General features: G+C 38.7%; 1 protein-coding gene across 1 annotated transcript; it reads left to right on the top strand.

The window, feature by feature from the left end:
- The first annotated feature begins 625 nt into the window (after window positions 1–625).
- On the top strand, window positions 626–943 carry LOC114897793 (signal recognition particle 14 kDa protein-like). The gene has a single exon (XM_029226862.1). It carries the CDS (start codon window positions 626–628, stop codon window positions 941–943), a length of 318 nt encoding a protein of 105 aa, XP_029082695.1.
- The last annotated feature ends 21,380 nt before the right edge of the window (window positions 944–22,323 follow it).

Raw genomic sequence — 22,323 nt, 5'->3', positions numbered from 1 at the left:
TGTGTGCAGTGATGGTCCAGGGGGCAAGGACGCCCTGCAGTGATCAGCACCAACCATGACAGTGAGGCAATGCCTGCCCTGTTTGCTTTTTGTGCTCGTGCTCTTTGGTGGCTCTTGAGAATTTTGTAAATAGTAAGTCTTTTCTAAGTGGTTAACTTGTGCAATGAGCTGGGGAGGTATTTTAAGCGTCTCCTCTGGTGGAAACCAGGCTAGAGTCCCTTGAGGGGTTTGATCTCCCTGTTGTGGGCAGGAGTCACGTGTATGCTCGGGCATGGAGAACCTGAGATGTGTGGATAGTCTCCGTGGAGCTTAATGCAACCAGTGTGAACTGCCTCATGGTGGAGATGGTGGGGGGATGGGCACAGAGGGGAAGCAGGTCTTATCTGTGTCATTAAAGAGATTACTGTTATTTCCACAGCATTCACTTGACTCGGTTATTTCCCCTTATATTCTTTTAGTCTGTCTATGCCACACAGATTTATGCCAAAATTGTTACTGCTCAGTTTCAAATAATTTAAATGATTAGTTTTCCTTGCAATAGAATTTTTTAAATAATGAATTGTGTTTAAATCCTTATTATGGGGCTTGGGGCTTATGCTGACAGAGTGGAGCCAGCAGCACCAGGATGGTGCTTCTGGAGAGAGAGCAGTTCCTGACGGAGCTGACCAGGCTCTTCCAGAAGCGCCGGTTGTCGGGCAGCGTGTGCATCACCCTGAAGAAGTATGATGGTCGAACTAAACCCATTCCAAGGAAGGGTTCTGTGGAGGGCTTTGAGCCCTCAGAAAACAAGTGTCTGTTAAGAGCTACTGATGGGAAAAAGATCAGCACTGTGGTGAGCTCCAAAGAAGTGAATACGTTTCAGATGGCTTGTTCAAACCTATTGAGAGCTAACATGGATGGGCTGAAAAAGAGCCAGAGTAAGAAGAGCAAAGCAGCGCAGTGAAGGGCACCAGGTTTCCCGCTTTCACCAGCTAACCACTGAATTGCTATTTTTCCTTTGGTTTTTACTTTTGGCCACAAAGCTGGGTTTCTGATTCCCCTACAGTAACTGTTTTCATGTAAGATTAGGGTCATTTTTGGATGGAGGAAGGGCTGTAGTGTTTACAGGGTAGTTACAAGAAGCCAGTTTAATTTAGGTCTGGCTAAGTGGTCTGTGTTGTATGGTTGTATGTTTCTGGATAATAGTTTACAGTCTCTGTAGCCGTCTGTGAAGAGCACTGTATCATTAAACCAGTATTTATCAGCACTGACCATCTTTTATTCCTTTTTCCACCCCATAAAACGTTTCTGGCAATAGCTCCTCATTTTGGAATGATGTGATTATGAACAGGCTTTAAGCCCTGTCTTATGGGTTACTGGAATTGAAACCTGACAGTTTTACAAAAAGTTGTGTTATTTCATGGGTATTTTTCCCAGATTGCTGTATAATTTTATCATCATAGTTTCTCTAGCAAATTTGAATGAGTTCTCATAGCCAAATGAGAGTTTGCTTAACCAAACTAAGGGTAAGCCTATTACAAAATCATCAAGAATAAAGATTCCAAGTTAATGATGTTAAAAAAAAATCCTTATTATGGGCCAGGCATTGTTCAATGCACTCTACATGTATTAAGTCCTCATAATCATTTTATCTGTTAAGTATTATTACTCCCATTTTAAGGATGAGGAAATTGGGTCAGAGAAAGGTCAAGAAACTCACCTAACAACTAGCAAGCAGCAAAACCAGGTTTTGAAATCAGGCAGACTGGCGTAGACTGGCTTATCCCCTCTACCAGTCTTCCTTTCTTCACTTGGTGAGGACCTAGTAGTGCTTGAATTGAAGCTGAGTTACACTTGCTTACTACCCCGCATGGGAGACAGAGTTGTGAACACAGAACTGCGGAGGAGCTTGGTCACATAAAAATAGTTAACGGGGAGCGTGGGGGAGCCCAAAGGAGGGAGAGCTTCCAGGGGAGTGCAGTCTGAACTGGGTTTGGAGAAGGAAAAAGTAATTTCATGAAAAAGGATAATTTTTTTTTTTTAACAGCAAAATGGGTTTATTCCTGAGCAGCAAAGAATTGTAGTTTGGGACGTGCGACTATGGCAAACCACATGCAAGTCTGGTAAAACAAAGGAGAGGGAAGTCTTTTATAGAGGAGAAGGCGAAGTTAGGAGGGGTTGTTATGAACAAATATTGTCTGAGTTGTGACCGTCTTTCATTGGCTGAGCTGTTGCGAGAAGAAAATCTTGCTGGTGATAGTAGCGTCACTTCCTGCAGGAGATGCAAGATACCATCTCTTTCTGTTGGGATCTGTATTGACATTGAGTGAGAGCTCCCCCTCTGGCCTCCTGACTCCATTTTAGTGAAGTTTCCCTTTATTAATTTGTTTTTTTTTGTTTTTTATTCACTTATGGTGAGTAAACATTGATTAAGCATCTCTTGTGTGCCAGGCGCTTCAAAGAGCTGGAGCTACAGCAGCAAACAAGACAAATAAGGGCTCAGCCTCATGCAGCTCTCTCCAGTGAGGGAAGAAAGAAAACACAGAGAAGCATTATAAGTGGTATGAAGGCCAGGAGACAGGGTCCTGGGACAGAGATGGGGAGATACCTTACCTTGGTGGTCAGGGAGACCTCGCTGAGGAGTGACAATTGAAATGAGTCCACAGGAGAAGCCAGCCCTGCATAGATCTGGGGGAGAGCTTGTACACTTTGCAGGAAAGTGAGCTGTGATGTTTTGATTTCCAGTATTTTTCCTGATGCTGCTTCCCTACATGTTTTGGCTTTTCTGGTTGGAGCAGGATGTTTTCAGCAGTTGCTCTGTTTACAATGGGCACATAATAAAGGTTCACCAAATAATTTATTGGTAGCTACTTTCTTTTAGTCCTTTCTCTAGACCCTGGAGTCTCTAATGAGTCTTGCTTTCATTTATACCCAGTCTTCAGTTATTTCATTTGACCATTTCTTTACCACCCCCACAGAATAATCTGGGCCAATTTCTCTTGAACAATGAACACTGTAACATTAAACCAAATTAAACTAAACTATTATTTTAGGTGATTACATTACATTCAATTAAACTAAAAATAACAACAATGAAAAGTATCCATTAGCCACCAGAATGGAGGTAGAAATGACTAGAGGGGTGGGAATACAGAGGGTAGAAGTAGGAAGATTCAAGAGAAGATTCCTCAGGAACTATTTCTTCTATTCTCAGCCTGTTTTTGATGTTCCCTCCCGTCAATTTCTTTTGTTTTATTTTCCATTCAGGCCTTTACCACCAAGAAGAAAAAGGACACAAAACACAACTTTGTTGTTCACTATTGCTGCATGACAAACCACTTTAAGTTTCAGTGACATAAAACAAGGCTTTATTATTTCCATGGAGAAATCATGGAAATTCCCATGATTCTGTGGATTGGTTGGAGGTTCCTCTGCTGTTTTCACCTGGACTCACTCACTCAGCTGGAGGATCCGAAGCTGGAAGTTCTGAGAAGAGCTGCCCTCCGCTGTCACCAGGCCCAGCCTTTGGTTCTGGCTATTTGTGGGTGGCTTGGACCACTCACTTTGCCTCTTATCCTCAGAAAGCTAGGTCAGCTCCTCAAATGGGGGCTTCAGGGCTGCATTCCAAGGGGGCAAAGGGGAAAATGCAAGTCCTCTTGTAGCTCTGGCTCTGGACACCTGCCTAGCGTCATTTCTGCCACATTCTTTGGTAAAGCCCAGATTAAGGCGGCGGGGGAAAGAGCACCTCTTGACGGAAAATACTTCAATTCAGAATCTGTGGCCATATTTCATCAACCACATACTTTTAAAAAGCACACCTAGCCTACTCCTCCACCAACCACATCCTATGTTTTCTGTGATTTATTTTTCACCAATAAATGCATGTTTCTTCACTTTCACCCTTTCTTCTCTGCCTGCCTTTGGCCCTCTGCCTCCCTGGGCCAGTGGTGATTGTGGCTGGCTCTAGCCTTCCAGCTTCACTCTGTCTCCTGCTGGACTCGAGGAAGAATGGCCTTGTGGCTCTCCACCTTTACTGTAGCCACTTGGTCAGTATGGGTATTTGGGCTGAAATAATTACCTCTTTCCTTATGAAGTGCGCAGAGGTTTGGTCCTTGCTCTTGTGATCTATACCCCAATATGGTATACCATAACCCAGAAAGTCTCTCTGCTTTAGAGTAAGTATCTGCCAAATATAGTGCTTAACTAAGCTGCATAGATAGATAGATAGATAGGTAGATAGATAGATAGATAGATATAGATATTAGCTAATATGTGTGTACAAATATGTACACACATATTAGCTAATATATATTATATATACATATATATACATATATAAATGGTGCCTTGTAAAAGCTTGATGTTGTCATGTCAGTGCTAGAGAGTTACATATGATAGGTGCATAGTAAAATACATATATTAAACTTTATTTCATGAAACAGGTTTCTATTGTATGCTCACAACGGGCCAGCACATTACAGTGCAGTGTGATAAGGGGATACGGTGCTCTAGATAAGTACCTATAGCATCCACTCAAATTTGGAGTCCAGGAATAATTCCTGGAGGATGTGATGTTGAAGCAAATATATGATGAGAAAGAATTAGACCAAGAAGAGAAGGAAAGATATTCTAGGTACAGAAAACAGGATGGAATATTTGAAGAACTAAAATCATTCCAGTGTGGCTGGAACTTTGAGAGTGAGTGGAACACGTAAGGAACAGTGCCATATGAGGCTGGATAGGAGGTGAGGGCCTTGAGGGACAGTTAAGAGTGAATTTTATCCTGAGAAGAGTGGAAGGGATGGTATATGCTTCTAAGGTCTGGAGTGCCATGGCTCAGGTTCCATGTTAGAAAGCTCACTCTGCCTAAGAAAGAAAGTTATTGGAAGTTTTTAATATCCTTTATGTAAAGGTTAATGTCCTGAAGTTACTAAAGATACTAATCCCATCTAGGTAAATGAAAGATTTTAAGGAAGAGAGTGACAAAGTTAGACTTGTATCCTAGAGGTATGATGTTCTAGAAGAAGCTTCTAAGAGGGCATAAAGAGATGAGAAGCTGGGGGGATGGAGAAGGTTTGGAATGGAGATGAGAGTGCTGCTGGCATCAGGGAGCTCTGTGTGCTTCATTGGAAGGCAGTACATTAGCCAGACTCCAAAAATGGACGAGTTCATGGAGTCACTGGACTCTGGCACCACCCCAAACATAGTACTTCCATCGTTCGCCACAGCTCAGGCCTGAGAGGGAGGCAAGGTGCCAACTAGCTACTGGGTGGTATCTCTCACAGACCATGCCCCCAAATTGGGGATAATACCTGCAGCATATCCCAATAGCTTTATCCTGAATAAGGTTTGTTTTAGGGAAAACCAAAGATCACCGGGGACATTTTTTTATATCCTCTCAGTCCAAAAATACCTGGCTCGTCCACTGTGTGAGGAGGACACCAGTGACCTTTTAGAGTGGCCAGACACTCCTCTGTGTCACAGAATATGAGAGTCAGAACTGCAAACACTGTTTGGAGATCAGGGAGTGGAAGAGTGAGAATGAGAGGGAGAGACTGAAGATGTAGCTGAAGGGCCTGGATCCTGAGGAAGCCAAGGTGGTCCAGGAAGTGGCACATGGAGAAGAACTGAGAAAGAACAGCAGAAAATCATGAAGCAGAGCAGAAAACAGGAACCCCTCTAGATATTACAAGCAGAGATGTTTTACACAAGACATTTTTTTATAGGATGTTGAAAAGCAGGAAGAGAAAAACAGAGAAGGAGTGGTAACTAGAGGACAAATTTTGCTGCCTGATGCAGAATTCATTCATATCCATATGTGTATCACTTCTTTTTATCATTTAATTTATTGATGTTTGCTGGTGATGAACTCTCTTTTTTTCTTGATCTGAAAATGTGTTTATTTTATCTTCATTCTTTATACATGTTTCTATTCAGCATAGAATTTTAGGTTTGCAATTATTTTCTTTCAATGAATTAATGAAGTCCTTCCATATTCTTTTGGTTTCTATTTTTTGCTAATGAAGTTAACTATCAATCTGACTTTGGCTACTTTGAAGGTAATCTCTCTCTCTCTCTCTCTGGGTGTATGTTTTTAAAATATTCTCTTTCTCTTTGATTATCTGCAGTTTTACTGTGATGTGTTTAGTTATGGTTTTCTTTTTGTTTATCTTCCTTGGAGTTCATTAAGCTTCTTGAATCTGTAGATTGATACGGTTCACCTTTCTGGAGAACTCTCAAACATAATCCTTTCAAATACAGCCTCTGCCAATGCTCTCTCTCCTTCTGGAACCTTCTTACTCTGCCCTGAAGTCTCTTATCCTCTCTTCCTTAGTTTCTATATTTCTCTCTCTCTCATTCTATATAATATCTTCTGACCTATCTTCCAGGTCTATCATTTTCTCTTCTGTGTTCAATCTACTCTAAAACCCACTTTACTGAAATGTTAATTTGGGTTATTTTATTTTTTCATGTGTAGAAGCTTTATTTGGTTCTTTTACAAATCTATTATTCCACTTGTTACAGTTTCCTGTTCCCTGAAGATATTTTTAAGCTTGTCAAAATTTTTATACATAATTATCATTAAAAATCTCTTTCTAGCATTTGAGGTCTTTGGGGGCTAGTTTATACTGGTTTTTCTATTCATTGCACTTTATTTCCTTGTTGTGGTAATTTATCTTTGATTTTGTGCTACATTTTCCCCTTGAAAGTTTATTTGTGAAATTTTCCAGAGGCTGAGGATAAACATTCTTTCCTCCAGAGAGGCTTCGCATTTGCAAATGCCAAGCACCTGTATACCAAGAATCTGTAACCATTTAAAAGTAAATATATTTTAGTGCCTGATAGTGTTAACTTGAGCTGCAAGGATTCATAAGGTCAGCATTCATTTTCCAAACTCAAGTTCTCTTTCCCCACTCCACCCCAAACTCCTCTCACTTGAAGGGAAATAAGAAAAGGGAAGCAAAAAAAAAATAAGGGAAGCAGGTATACTCTGGTTCAGTCTGCCCTTTTGAGTCTCAGCTCAATTTCTCCACTGTTTCCAGCCGGATCTGCAAATGCCCCAGGCAAGAGTGAACTGTGGCCTGCCACCTCCTTCTTGTTTCTTGACTTCTTAATTTTGAGCTTTCTTTTCAATAACTTTTAAAGAAGTTATCTCTTCAATAATTTTGAAAAAGTTAACTCTTCAATAACTTTTAAGTTTTTTTCATACTATATCATTTTAAGTTGTCTTCAGTAGAAATATGGCCCAAATAACATAGCCTGCCATCATGGAAAATGGAAATTCCCCTAATTATCTTTCTACTCTTTTTCTCACTTCTACTAAGTCTGTGCAGAGTCCAATATTAGTCTTTGGCCAAGAATTGTTGGGGTTTCCTCAACTGTAACACAGGGTTGATCATCTCTTCCTACCCCACAGAGTAAGTATGAAAGTCAGATAAGATTCTGTAGGTAAAAGTTCCTGTGAACTATTGGGTCATCTAAAGGGAACTAGAAAGGTATGTGAGCAGAGTGATTTGACTGTCTTTGTGTTCCTCCCAGTTCTAAATTCCAAGAGTCTATATTTCTGCATGAATATTTCTCATCTCTGTCCATTGTTTATATAGATCTTCACAACCTTCTCTGCCCATTTATAATATCCAGCACCCTAGTTTTTTCTATGTGAATCTACCTATCCTTCAAGATTCGTACATCTTCTACACCAGTGGTCCTCATGATGGCTATTAAAATGCATATGTGTGAGCCCCACCCAGGCCAGTGTAACCAGGATCTCTGGGGGTGAGGCCCAGATGAGTCACTGTACAGGTTGAGTATCACTGTCTACATATAGCCTTTCCTGACACACTGAAACCCAGTAATCCAGTAATCTCTCCTTCTTAATCCTTTCTCTTATTGACTGTATCATTCATTGGGACAGAGCCCACACTGCCTTGTATGTTAATTATCTTGTTAAATTTGTAAATAATCTGGATTTCTAAACAGAATACAATTCTTTTATGAATGGTTTAGCTCTGCTTCCCATAATGCATATAAAGCTGTCCCTTGCAAATAATAAGAAACCTAAAAATATTTTCATAAGATATTGTTATGGGAAATCTTATAGGAAAATCTTATAGGAAAATGATCCATTTGTCCCAGGTAATATGCTGATGTCACAGCTTCTAAAATAAAAAACAAAATCCTACTCCAAACATTAAAACGTTAGAGGATTGGTTAAATAAATATGTGTTCACCCTATGATGGATACATTGCAGCTATTAAAAATGCTGGAGAAGACTATTTAATGGCATGATAAAATTATTTTGATACATTAGATGAGGAAAAGTAAATTACAAACAGTACACAATTTTTAAAATTTAGGAAAGTATTTATGGATGAGTGGTATTCTTGAATATTTTGTATTTAAAAAATAAAATGAAAGCAGCTTTGTTTTCTTAGAATGTGTGTGTGTGTGAACAGATTTGAGCAAAGCTAAGTAAAAAGTGCTTATCACTGCATTTTAAACATCTCTCTTTTCTCACACTTCACATCCTAGATCACCGTAATCATGGGAAATGATCTATCTAGCACAAGCAGAAGCACTATCCCTCACTGTTTTGCTGTTGCCCTGCTGCTGACTTCTGCTATTTCCCTCCATCTAATGCAAAGATAAGTGGCCTGGCTCTGAACATGGCCTCATTGTTTCCAGTGTAAATATGATTGGTTACCTGGCTAAATCCTGCTTACTAAATATTTGGACTTACTAAGTTCTAGAAACAGGAAAATAAAATATAAAAGGAAACTATAATATGGCTCAGCTTTTTATAACCTTGGGTGGTGCCAACTATGCATGAAACATGGAAAAGGGTATGATGGAAATAGTAGATCACTTTTTTGGAAAGAATAGATCACTTCTTTCTACTTGGAGAATAAAATAGTTTTACAAAGGAAAAAAATCAAACTGTGTGTGCCATATGATCTGAAGGTGGTTAAGAAAACTAAGCCTGAAAGGGAATACATCAGTGTCACCAGCCATCAAGACTCTCATCCATTGCTGGCTGGAATGTTATTTGGTACAAACTCCATTGAAAACAATTTGGCAATACCTATCAAAATTATAAATGCACACACCTTTTGATGCAACAATTCCATTGGTAAGGGTATTTTGTGGTAAGCTCACAGATTTGCAATATGTGAAATTTACTGATGCAGCATAGTGTGGAAAATAAAACATCCATCAGGGAGACCTTGTTAAATAATTGACAATATTTGGCTCAGTATTATGCAACTATAAGATAGAAAGGGAAAACTCCTTAGGAACTCATATGGAATAATCTCGAAGGTATATTTTACATGAAAAAACCTAGATACATATGTATTAAGTGGTTTGTATTTTCTATGCTACTCTTTGCTTTAAATAAAAGTGGTGGGAAGGAATATGCATACTTTGGGATGTATTTTATTATATACATATAATTTTGATGGCCTTCAGGGAGAAAAAATGAGTGAAGACAGGAAATTCTTTTAAGACTATTTTTTTAAAGAAGTTTTAGATTTACAACAAAATTGAAAGTATAAAGATTTCCCATATACTCACTCATCCAACAGGTACTTTTTTTTTTTTTAACCATGGATGAATTGCATTGGCACATTTTAATTACCAAAAGTCCATAGTTTACCTTGGGGTTCACTCTTGATATTGTACATTCTTTTTTTTCTTTTTTTTTCCCAGTTTTATTGAGAAATAACTGACATACATCACTATATAAGTTTAAGGCATACAGCAAGATGGTTTGATTTATATATATTGTGGAATGATTACCACAATAAGTTCAGCTAAAATCCATTTTCTCACATAGATACAAGTGTTGTACATTCTATGGGCTTGAAGAAATGTATAAAGAATAAATTCATTATAATGTCATACAAAGTATTTTCATTGCCCTAAAAAGGAATATTTTGTTGTCTACTCTTTTGTACCTCTTGAATCTGAACTATGTAAATGAATTATCTAATTGAAAAAAATTTAATTAGTAATTAAAAATACAACCAACATGCTAGAGTATAAGCTCATGGAGATAGGGACTGTGCCTATCTTGTATGCAGTTCTATTCATAGCTCCCAGCACAGTGCCTGGCATAGAGTAGCCACTTAATAGTCAAATGAATATGAATGATTAATATTTAGTGGTGGGATTCCTGGAAATATTTTGTAATTTGTAAATATTCCTTAATATATAGGTAATTATTTTAAAAATCAGAAATAGAATTTTTAAGTGGAAAGTAAAGACTCAGAGTATAATCCTTAAACCCAGGCAAGTGGGACCCCTGCCCTGCATTATAGGACCCACACCTCAAGAAGCCCTGTACTTTGAAGTGTCCTCCTTAATTTCTGACTCCCCTCTGTTGGCTGGGACCAGCTGGAGCTGGCAGTGCCATTGCAACAAGGTGCCACAGATGCAGACCAGATTCCAAGGTGCTCTCCAACCCTCAACTGCTCTCCCCTTGGGGTTGACCAGATGCTCCAAGGAACTCCAGGATTTGTGTATATGAGTCATCCCAGACTGGCCCAGGGTTGGGCTCTGGTTCCAGGAGGATGACATGAGAACAGATAGTTTCCATTGGCTTTATTGTGGAATACCAGCCAATTTTGTGGAATTGTGTGAGATGGTCACCAGCTGATGCTTATACCTTGCTTTTGAGTGACTCTCATGCAAGTCTGACAGGGTAAAGTGTAAGTTCAGGGCTTGACTATTAAGAATTCACCCCTGAGGGACTTCCCTCGTGGTCCAGTGTCTAAGATTCTGCACTCCCAATGCAGGGGGCCTGGGTTCGATCCCTGGTGAGGGAACTAGAGTGCACATGCCACAACTAAGAGTTCAAATGCTGCAACTAAAGATCTTTCATGCCACAACTAAAGGTCCTGCATGCTGCAACTAAGACCTGGCACAGCCAAATAAATAAATAAATAAGTTAAATAATTAATTTTTAAAAAGAATGTTAAAAAAAAAAAATTCACCCCTGAGCCTTGAGCTTGGTTCCTGTGCAGCCCAGGCACTTGTTCTCACCCATCCATTTTCTGACATTTTTTTGCCAAGTTGTTTACAAAACCACACAAAAAATATTTGCTAGTGCTCGCACACCTCAAGGATGGCCCTGATCTAATGTAATCATTTGTATTGTTTGAAAATTTTAAGTGAAAGCAAATGAAAATACTTAACATTCTGACAGATCAAAGGAAATATTTTATTCCAGAATATAATTAAATAAATAGAATAGAATAATGTTGCTAGGTGGGATAAGAGACCTAGGTCATTTTGATCAGAGCCCATACCTACAAAATCCAGAGTCAGAGGAGCCCAAAAAGCTACATAGCAGGGTATTTTTATAGCTAAAGTCAATAGTTTTACAGTAATTTTTTAGAATACAAGTATAGTTGATTTACATTGTTGTGTTAGTTTTCTGGTGTATAGCAAACTGATTCAGATATATATAGATATGTATATATATATGTTCATTTTCAGACTCTTTTCCATTATAGTTTATTACAAGATATTGAATATGGTTCCCAGTGCTATACAGAAAGATCTTGTTTTATCTATTTTATATATAGTAGCATGTATCTCCTAATCTGAAACTGCTAATTGATCCCTCCACCACTTCCCATTTGGTAACCATAAGTTTATTTTCTATGCCTGTGAGTCTGTTTCTGTTTTGTAAATAAGTTCACTTGTATCATTTTTTTAGATTCCACATGTAAGTGCTATCAAAATATTTGTCATTCTCTGTCTGGTTTACTTCACTTAACATGATAATCTCTAGGTCCATCCATGTTGCTGCAAATGTTATTTCATTTTTATGGCTGAGTAATATTCCATTGTGTGTGTGTGTGTGTGTGTGTGTGTGTGTGTGTGTGTGTGTATTGCTGCATTGCTGGATGATATGGTAACTCTATTTTTAGTTTTTAAGGAACCTCCAAACTGTTCTCCATAGTGGCTGTATCAATTTACATTCCCATCAACAGTATAGGAGGGTTCTCTTTTCTTCTCCACACCCTCTCCAGCATTTATTATTTGTAGACGTTTTGATGATGGCCATTCTGACCAGTGTGAAGTGATACCTCATTGTAGTTTTGATTTGCATTTCTCTAATAATTAGCATTGTTGAGCATCTTTTCATGTGCCTGTTGGCCATCTGTACGTCTTCTTTGAAGAATTGTCTATTTAGGTCTTCTGCCCAGTATTTGATTGGGTTGTTTGTTTTTTTGATATTGAGCTGTATGAGCTGTTTGTATACTTTGGAAATTAAGCCCTTGTCAGTCACATCATATGCAAATATTTTCTCCTAATCCGTAGGTTGTCTTTTCATTTTGTTTATCATTTCCTTTGTTGTGCAAAAACTTATAAGTGTGATTAGGTCCCATTTGTTTGCTTTTGCTTTTATTTCTTTTGCTCTGGGAGACTGACCCAAGAAAACGTTGCTATGACTTATGTCAGAGAATGTCTTGCCTATGTTCTCTTTTAAGAGTTTTACAGTATCATGTCTTATATTTAAGTCTTTAAGCCATTTTGAGTTTATTTTTGTATATGGTGTGAGAGAGTGTTCTAACTTCATTGAGTTCCATGCGGCTGTCCAGCTTTCCCAACACCAATTGCTGAAGAGACTGTGTTTTCTCCATTGTATATTCTTGCCTCCTTTGTCAAAGACTAATTGACCAATTAATTAATTGTGTGAGGGTTTATTTCTGCGCTCTCTATTCTGTTTCATTGATCCATACAACTGTTTTTGTGCCAATACAACGCTATTTTGATTACTGTAGCTTTGTAGTATTATCTGAAGTCTGGGAAGGTTATGCCTCCAACTTTGTTCTTTCTCCTCAGGATTGCTTTGGCAATTCTGGGTCTCTTATGGTTCCATATAAACTTTAGGATTCTCTGAAAAATGTCTTGGATAATTTGATAAGGGTTGCCTTAAATCTGTAGATTACTTTGGGTAGTATGGCCATAAAAACTATATTAATTCTTCCAATCCAAGAGCATGGTATATCTTTCCATTTCTTTGAATCATCTTCAATTTCCTTTATTACAGTTTTTTAGGTCTTAGCATATAAGTCTTTCACCAACCTGATCAGGTTTATTCCTAAGTATTTTATTTTTTTGATGCAATTTTAAAAGGAATTGATTTTTTTTTACTTTCTGTTTCTGATATTTCATTGTTAGTGTAAAGAAATGGAACAGACTTCTGTATATTAATCTTGTACCCTGCTACTTTGCTGAATTCATTTATCAGTTCTAATAGTTTTTGTGTAGCGTCTTTAGGATTTTCTATATATGGTATCATGTCATCTGCCTGTAATGACAATTTTACCTCTTCCCTTCCAATTTGGATACATTTTCTTTCTTTTCCTTGTCTGATTTCTGTGGCTAGAATTTCTAATACCACGTAGAATAGAAGAGGTGAGAGTGGGCATCCTTGTCTTGTTCCAGATTTTAGTGGGAAAGCTTTCAGCTTTTCACCATTGAGTATTATGTTGGCTGTGGATTTGTCATAAACAATTTTTATTATGCTGAGATATGTTCCCTCTATATCTACTTTGGTGAGAGTTTTTATCATTAATCAATGTTGAATTTTATCAAATGTTTTTTCTGCATTTATTGAGATGATCATGTGGTTTTTGTCTTTTCTTTTATTGATGTATCACACTGATTGATTTGCATATGTCAAATCATCCTTGTGACCCTGGGATGAATCCAACTTGATCATGGTGTATGATCTTTTCTATGCGTTGTTGGATTTGGTTTGCTAATATTTTATTGAGGATTTTGCATCTATGTTCATCAAAGATATTTGCCTGTAATTTTCTTTTTTGGTAGTGTCTTTGTTTGGTTTTGGTATCAGAGTGGAGGCTTCATAGAATGACAGTGGGAATGTTCCCTCCTCTTCAATCTTTTGGAAGAGTTTGAGAAGGATGGGTATAAATTCTTCTTTGTATGTTTGGTAGAATTCCCCAGTAAAGCCATCCGGTCCTGGACTTTTGTTTGCATAGAATTTTAAAATTACAGGTTCTGTTTTACTTCTAGTGGTAGGTCTGTTCAAATTGTCTCTTTCTTCTTGATTCAGTTTTGGTGGGCTGATGTTTCCAGAAACTTGTCCATTTCTTCTAGGCTGTCCAATGTTTTGGCATATAATTATTCATTGTATTCTCTTATGGTTATTTGTAGTTCTACAGTATCAGTTGTTATTTCTCCTCTTTCATTTCTTATCTTGTTTACTTGGGTCCTCTCTCTTTTCTTCTTATTTAGTCTGGCCAGAGGTTTGTTGATTTTGTTTATCCTTTCAAAAAACCAGCTCTTGGTTTCATTGATTTTTTTTCTATTGTATTTTTAATCTTTACTTTACTTATTTCCTCTCTGATCTTTATTATTTCCTTCCTTGTGCTGACTTTAGGTTTTGTTTGTTTTTTTTCTCTACTTCTTTTAGGTGGTAGGTTAGGTTGTTTGAGATTTTTCTCATTTTTTGAGGAAGACCTGTATCACTATGAACTTCCCTCTTAGGGCTACTTTTACTGCATCCCTTAGGTTTTGTATGGATGTGTTTTCATTGTCATTTGTCTCAAGGTATTTTAAAATTTTCTGTTTGATTTCAATGTTGACCCATTGGTTTTTTAAATAACATGTTGCTTAGTCTCCATGTAATCATTTTTTCTTATTTCTCATTCTGTGGTTCGTTTCTAGTTTCATGCTGTTGTGATCAGAAAAGATGCTTGAAATAATTTCCAACCTCTTAAATTTCTAGAGGCTTGCTTTGTGCCCTAGTATGTTGTCTGTCCTAGAGAATGTTCCATGTGCCCTTGAGAAGAATGTGTATTCTGGGTTTTTTGGGATGTAATGTCCTGAAAATATCAATTAATCTAACTGTTCTATTGTATTTAGGATACATTTAGGATCTATTTTATTTAGGATATGTTTAGGATCTCTGTTGCCTTATTGATTTTCTGTCTGGAAGATCTCTGTTGATGCCAGTGGGGTGTTAAATTCTCCTACTTCTATTGTATTCCCATCAGTTTCTCCCTTTATGTCTCTTAGTATTTGGTTTGTGTATTTAGGTGCTCCTACATGGGGTGCATATGTGTTAATAAGTGTAACATGCTCTTCTTTATTAATCCTTTTATTATTATATAGTGTCCTTCTTTATCTTTATGGTCTTTGTTTTGAAGTCTTTTTGTCTGATATGATATTGCTACCCCCACTTTCTCATCATTTCCATTTGCATGAAATACCTTTTTCCATCCCCTCACTTTCAATCTATGTGTGTCCTTTGCCCTAAAGTAGATCTCTTGTAGGCAGCATATTGTAGGCTCTTGTTTTGTTATCCAATCTTCCTCTCTATTCCTTTTGATCAGAGCATTTAGTCCATTGACATTTAATGTAATTATTGATAGATGTGTATTTATTGCTATTTTAAACTTGTTTTCCAGTTGATTTTGTATTTCTTCTTTGCTCCTTCTTTAACTTTTTGTTTTTCCTTTTGTGGTTTAATGATTTTCTTTTGTATTATGCTTCTGTTCTCTTCTTTTTGGGTTTTGTGAATCTATTGTATGTTTTTTATTTGTGGTTACCTTGGTTTTCAAGTATATTAACCCATTACTATATCTACTTGCTTTAGACTTGTAGTCACATAAACTCAAACACATTCTAAAAAAACATTTTCTTATGACCCTCCCCCACTTTTTATGATTTTGATATCCTCTTTTACATCTTCATGTTTATCCTTTTGCTCTTCATTGTAGTTATAATTGCTTTCACAAAATTAAAAAAAATTTTTTTTAATCTATACTGGCTTACTTAAGTGATCTTCAATCCTTTTATATACTTGCTTATCCTATTGTGATTTTCTCTTTCCTATAGGTTCTTGCTTCTTTTCTATTTAGGAAGACCTTTCAATATTTCTTTTAGGATAGGTTTAGTATTGTATATTCTTTTAGTTTTTGCTAGTCTGAGAAATTCTTTATTCTTCCTTCTATTCTAAATGATAATCTTGGTGGGTAGAGTGTCCTAAGTTTCAGGTTTTTTCCTTTCAGGACGTTGAATATATCTTGCCCCTCCTTTCTGGCCTGCAAAGTTTCTGTGGAGAAATCAGCTGATAGCCTTATGGGAGTTCCCTTGTAAGTAACTCTTTGTTTTTCTCTTGCTGCCTTTAGAACCCTCTCTTTATCTTTAACTTTTACCATTTTAATTTTAATGTATCTTGATGTAGGTTTGTTTGAGTTCATCTTGTTTGGGACCCTCTGTGCGGCTGTACCTGGACATCTGTTTCTAGCCATAAATTCTTCAAATACATTTTTGATCCCCTTTTTCTTCAGCTTCTGGGATCCCTATTATGGGTAGATTGGCTTGCTTTATATTATCCCATAGGTCTTGTATATTGCTTTCATTTTTTTTTATTTGTCTCTCTGTCTGCTGTTCTGATTAGGTGATTTACATTATTCTATCTTCCAGCTCACTTAGGCATTCTGCTGCGTTATTTACTTTGCTATTTATTGCCTTTAGCTTGGTTTTCATCTTGACAATTGAGTTGTCTAATTTTGATTGGCTCCTCTTTAGAGTTTCTAGTTCCTTGTTACAGTGATCTGCATTTCTATCAATAGCCTTTCTTAATTCCTTCAATATTTTTATCATCTCTTTTTTGAACTCAGGGTCTAGGAGACTGGAAAGATCTGTTTCATTGTTTGTCCTTTCAAGGCAATTATCTTGTTCTTTTAATTGGGAGTGGTTCCTCTACTTCTTCATTTTACTTATATTTCTCTGACCCTATGAATTAGGAGAAACTGTTATCTACTGTGGTCTTGAAGGGCTCTTTTTATGTGGGAGTGTCCCTGTGTAGCCTGTGTGAGTCTAATATTTTTGGTGCAAGGTCTTTTTTTAGTATGGATGTCTACCACATCTTTCCTCAGTGTGTGCTGGCCATTATCCCCTTGGTAGGGGGTGTAATTGGTGTTGTGGTGACCAGAGCCTGTGCTGGATATTGGTTGGGGCCTCCTCTTTGTTCTTTGGTTGTCACAGCCCTGTCAGGGGCAGGGTCTGCTCCCCAGTTGGTATAGAAGCCCTCAGATCTGGTTCTAAGCTGCGGTGTGAGGTAGGCAGAATGGGAGGGCTCCCGCTGTTAAAGGAGCCACTGAGTATTCCTCTGCAGGAGCTGTCCACCAGGAAGTGTGCTCTATGTTGTCACCTGTCACCCGTGTGTGTACTAACAAAATACACTGTTTTTGACCCTGCCCTTGGACCTTTCTCAGCCATGGGCACACTGGCAATCAGCCCAGATGTCCCAAAGAAACTGTGCTCACAAAACTGTCAGCATGTCTTCTAAAGTCTGACACCCAAACCTGCCATGGGAGCTAAAGGAAGTAGTCCAGACCCCAGCCCCGCCTCTGTGTGCATGCACCCACAAAGCCTGCAGCTGCTGATACTGGACCCACCCCATCCACGGGGGTGCCAATAATCTGCTCGAATGTCCCTCACGCACTGTGCTCACAAATCTGCTGGTGGCATAAGTTCACACAGCCACCAGGAATTGGCTCAGATCTCAGTCCTGCCTCTGTGTGTGGGCAACCTGCTGGTGCCTGTGTGCTCCCAGAGATGGTAGTGTGGAGTCACGGCCACTGTGAGCACACTGAGAATGAGGCTGCTATAGTGGGGCCATAACCCTAATTTCACACAGGTTAACAATGGGGCTTCTATGGTGGACCTGGGCTCCACCCTACACACACCCCCAGATGTGTTCCAGACCACACTCCAGGCCTTTGAGCTGTCTCTGAGCAGCTTACCCCAGTCCTCTCCCTGGGTCTGTACACTGAAGCCCAAGTTTCAACACCCAGCCCCCCTGTGCAACAGTAGGTGTGCGTCTCAGGCTAGGGAGTGCAGCAAGGTAGCCAGGATCGTCTGTGCTGGTCTCTCTCTGTTCTGCCTGCTTCAAGCCAGGGGCTGAACTCTCCTCTGAGCCTGTGTAGCTCCCTATATGTCACAGTTGATCTGCCAGCTGGTGAAGGGGTTCCCAGGGTGAGGGAGCCTTTCCTCTTTCACAGGGACACAGTTCCCATCCCAATTCCTTTTTTTTCTTTCATCTAAACTTAGTTACATGGTGATCTTTCTTTCTTACAGTTTTGGTTGTATGAGATCTTCTGCCAGAGTTCAGTAGGTATTCTGTGAGACATGCAGATGTATTTGTGGTAGGAGGTGAGTTCCATGTCCTTCTATTCTGCCATCTGGATCTCCCTCTACAGTATATATTTTTTTAATTTATGAATATGTAAACTTCAACTCCCTTGCCCATTCTTAGCAACATCTCAAAAGAGGTCAAGCCCCACCATACTGGCAAAACACCTTTGTCCCTACTTTCTGCCACATTACGCTATGGTTCATACACAGTTCATCACTGCAGTTATATTATACAGTTAAACTCTTCTTACATATTCATCTCCTCCCATCACACTCCAACACACATTTTTCAAGGAAATAATTTGAGCTTTAGAGAGTGCAGAGGGTCAGAGAGAGATTAGCTTGAGAAGAACCAGCCTTAAGGAGATGAAGTCAACTTTTTCCTTCTAAAATCAGAGACCGAAATCCTCTCATTTTCCTACTTTTCACCTTAAGCACACATCTCTCTGCTGAGCTGGGCAATTCTGTATAATCCAAAGAAAGTGCTGTGTCTCTAAAAAGCCCCATGGTCCTTCCCTGGACTAGACTAGTCCTTTCTTCTCCCTCCAGAGAGCGTCAGGAAACTTTCCACATTAGACTGGAAGCGGTGGAAAGGCCCTTGCTGATGCACACCAGCAATTTCTCTGATGTGCTATGAGGATCAAAAGGAGGTGAACCTGTGGCTCATGATTTATGTAAGGCTGAAGTCCTGTTGCACTCAGATATACAGCTGAGTTTGTTTCTCATTTTCATGAGTGTACACTGTATGTTGACTGTGAGGAAATGTGTGCTAGCACAAGTGGGGTGGGAAGGGACAACAAGGATGAGTCGTATGCAGATGAGTTTTTATGCAGAACACGAAGCTTGAGCTGAATCTTGAAAGGTGAGGAGGAAAGTGCAGATGATGAAGGATCTAGAGATAGCTTCTTGGTAGAGGGAGCAAAAGGAACAAAGGAGAGGCATAAAGGAACAGTATGATACGTAAGGAGAAGAGTGGTTTCACTAGTGTGGTATTTGGCCTAGGTGTTGGGGTGGAAATGGGAGAGCAGAGAGAGCTAAGATAGAAAGGTGGGAAAGGATTTAGGTTTAGACTTTATCTCATGGGTGATAATGGGGAGGGACCACAAATCATGGCTTTGCATTCCATTTTATTTTCACTTTGAGTATTTTTAAAAATCCATATTCTATTTAGATTAAAATACATGATATAAAATCATTGAGCCACATCAAAAATCATTGAGCACACCTTTCACAGGGGAGATTTATTTTCTGCTTTTGAGGAGACAGAAAGGAGGGTCAGAGTGTCTCTCTTGCATTGGCTGTTTCTTAAGTAACTTTAATTCAAAATAATATGCCATTGCTACATACTTGGGGGCAGCCTACTCTGGGACCTAACAATGTCTAGAGTCACGGGTGATAAGACCACTCCGCTTTTTCTTCTCATCTCTTGGAAAAAGTGTCCTATTTATACCTCATCTCTTTCCATCCTCCTCCAGCTCAAGTAGGATCAATTCCATGGGTACAATTTGAACAGGTACATAACCCAACATTATACCAGGAAACAGTGTAATGGTTTGCAAAGAATCCACCCAAGCCTTGTAATCAGACAAACCTGGGTTCAAAGGCTAGGCCTGCCTCTGTGTTCTCAGTCCAGTTACTTCATCTCTCTGTGTTGATTTTTTTATCTGTCATAACTGTGGACTGTACCCTAGGACTGCTTCATGGACATATGATCTGTCATACAGGAACTTGCACTTAGATGGGTCCCTTGGTTTAATGCTCTGCTGTTGCCATCTTGAAACTCTTAAGAACTTTTTAACAGGAGCCATGCATTTTCATTTTGCATTGGGCCCTGCAAATTATGCTGCCAGTTCTGTCTAAACAATCAGGGTAATGTGAAAAGAGCCACATGCAAGTGAGTGAGATTGATCAGCTGTCACAGAGTACTTACCATGATCGGTAGATGAGAAGATTCATAATATCTCATTTCAGAGACAGATGGTAACTTCTGTTAGCATGCCACGTGTGAAGGGTCAGACTGCCCTTTTCATCTGTGCCACCTTGGGAAATCACAATGCCTCTGATGCCCTCAGGGTCATCACTTGTAAGTTGTAGATAATAAAAATATTTACCATGTGGGATTTGGGAGAGGATTAAATGAGGTAATATATGAAATGTGCCTAAAACAGTGCTTAGCACCTAGCAAGCTATTCATATTCTTCTTATTATGTATTTAAAATTATTTTGTCTGAAACTGTGTTTTAGTTTAAATATTATACTGTTAATACAGAGCAATTGTTGTAGACCTCTTAAGAAACTTTCAGACTAAGATTACATAGAAACAGACAATTGACAGAAAAAGGAATACAAATGGCCAATAAAGATTTGAAAAGATGTTTCGCATTCCACATAACTAAAGAAATAAAAAGTAAATTAGTTATGGGATGGTTATTTTTTACTCATCTCACTGGGGAAAATTTTTTAAATGGTAATACTCTATATTAGCCAGGCTGTGGGGGATAGTGACTCTGGAGCATTGGTGATGAGGAGCACAAACGTGTTTACCATTTGAGGACAATATGGCAACGTTTACCTAAATTTCATGCCAACAATCCCAATCCAAGGAGATACAATACTTGCAGAGGTAGTAAAAATATATTCATTCATTTATTTATTCATCAAATATATGTTGAACATCTATTTAGTGTCAGCTGAAGTCACTGATTCACAGACTCCCTTAAAGGAGATAATCAGATGACATGATTTCAGGTAATTATAAGTAATATTAAGACAAAGAAAGTCAGCTCTTGATTAAAGGATGATGAGATAGGGAGCAGGGTATTCTGTGGATGAACAAGGAAGGCCTTGCTAAAGAAGTGATACTGAAGCAGAGACCTAAAGGAGGACCTGCTTGCTCCCTCTATAGGAAGGTCATCCAGTGAAGGCAACAAGGGCAAAGAGGGCCCAGAGGGAAAACAGTGGCTCTTCAGGGCCCTTCAGCAGGAAGGGAAGTGTAAGCAACAAATAACCATTAATAAAGGGGTAAAAGAGTCCTTTCTTGGTGTCATCTGTACACTGGAATATTACAGGGAGCTGCAAAAAAGTGAGAAGACCTACTGGTACAAATCTGGAAATGTATTCGTGACATATTAAGTGGAAATAAAATTACATAAAACAATATATTAATAATCTCACTTTTATAAAAAGATTGAAATGTATGTATGTCTTTTTGTGTAAACATCTGAAAAGATCTGGAGATACAAAACCAAGTATTATGCAAGGTTGTAGCAAGGGGGTTAGATAGCTGATAATTGGTCTAAAAGGGTAAAAGAGAATGTGACAAATCAGTGGAGTTCCGATGTCATTCCCAAGGTTTCTTAAGTATTCTGCTTCTCTCCAGAGTATGACTGGAAGGTGCTAATCCCATAATTTGCAAGAATCTTCTTGTTATGAAGTGGTTTCCCACGTAAATAGGCCTGCAGGGAAAGAATGTCCAGATCACATTGATGACTTACTTGCCTTTAATTAGTGCATTGTTTTGTGTTATGGTTTTCACATTGGCCTGTTGTAAGCCCATCAGTGAGCGATTGATTCTGGGTGTCCTGCTCTGACTTAGCTCACAGACACTTGATCCAAGGACAGGCACAGGAGCAGCCCCTCCCCACCCATCCCAGGCTCCCTGGGCAGGCTATGGGGCATCCTAAGGCCCCTCCAAGGCAACACCACTCACCGTCTTAGGCTACTGTCAAATTAGATAAACTACCAGGCATAAAGCACCCGGCAGTTCTCCTGGAAATATTGCTGTGTGCTAAGCAATATTTATTCTGTCTGCCCTCCTCTCCTTACATCAAAGGTTTCTGTACTCACAGAGGTTATTTATTTTCTGGTTGTCCTGTTCTCCTCCCGTTCCTTCTCCTTTCCTGCTTTTTTTTGGATTAATTAAGCATCATTTAGAATTTCTTTTTAAATTATTTATTGACTTTTAGCTATACCTCTTGGTGTTATTATTATTATTTTTAGTGGTTGCTAAGGATATTGAAACATAGACCCTTAACTTTTCACAGTCTACATAGAATTAATAATGCACCCTTTCACATAAAATATAAGAACCCTGCAACTGTGCGGGACCAGTTCCCACCCCCTTCTCCTTTATTTTGTAATTGTCATATGTATAT

Source organism: Monodon monoceros, unplaced genomic scaffold, assembly GCF_005190385.1.
Source record: "Monodon monoceros isolate NGI ecotype Baffin Bay Population unplaced genomic scaffold, NGI_Narwhal_1 Super_Scaffold_18, whole genome shotgun sequence".
NCBI classification, from domain to species: domain Eukaryota; kingdom Metazoa; phylum Chordata; class Mammalia; order Artiodactyla; family Monodontidae; genus Monodon; species Monodon monoceros.
This window is presented reverse-complemented; position numbering and strand designations above follow the sequence as displayed.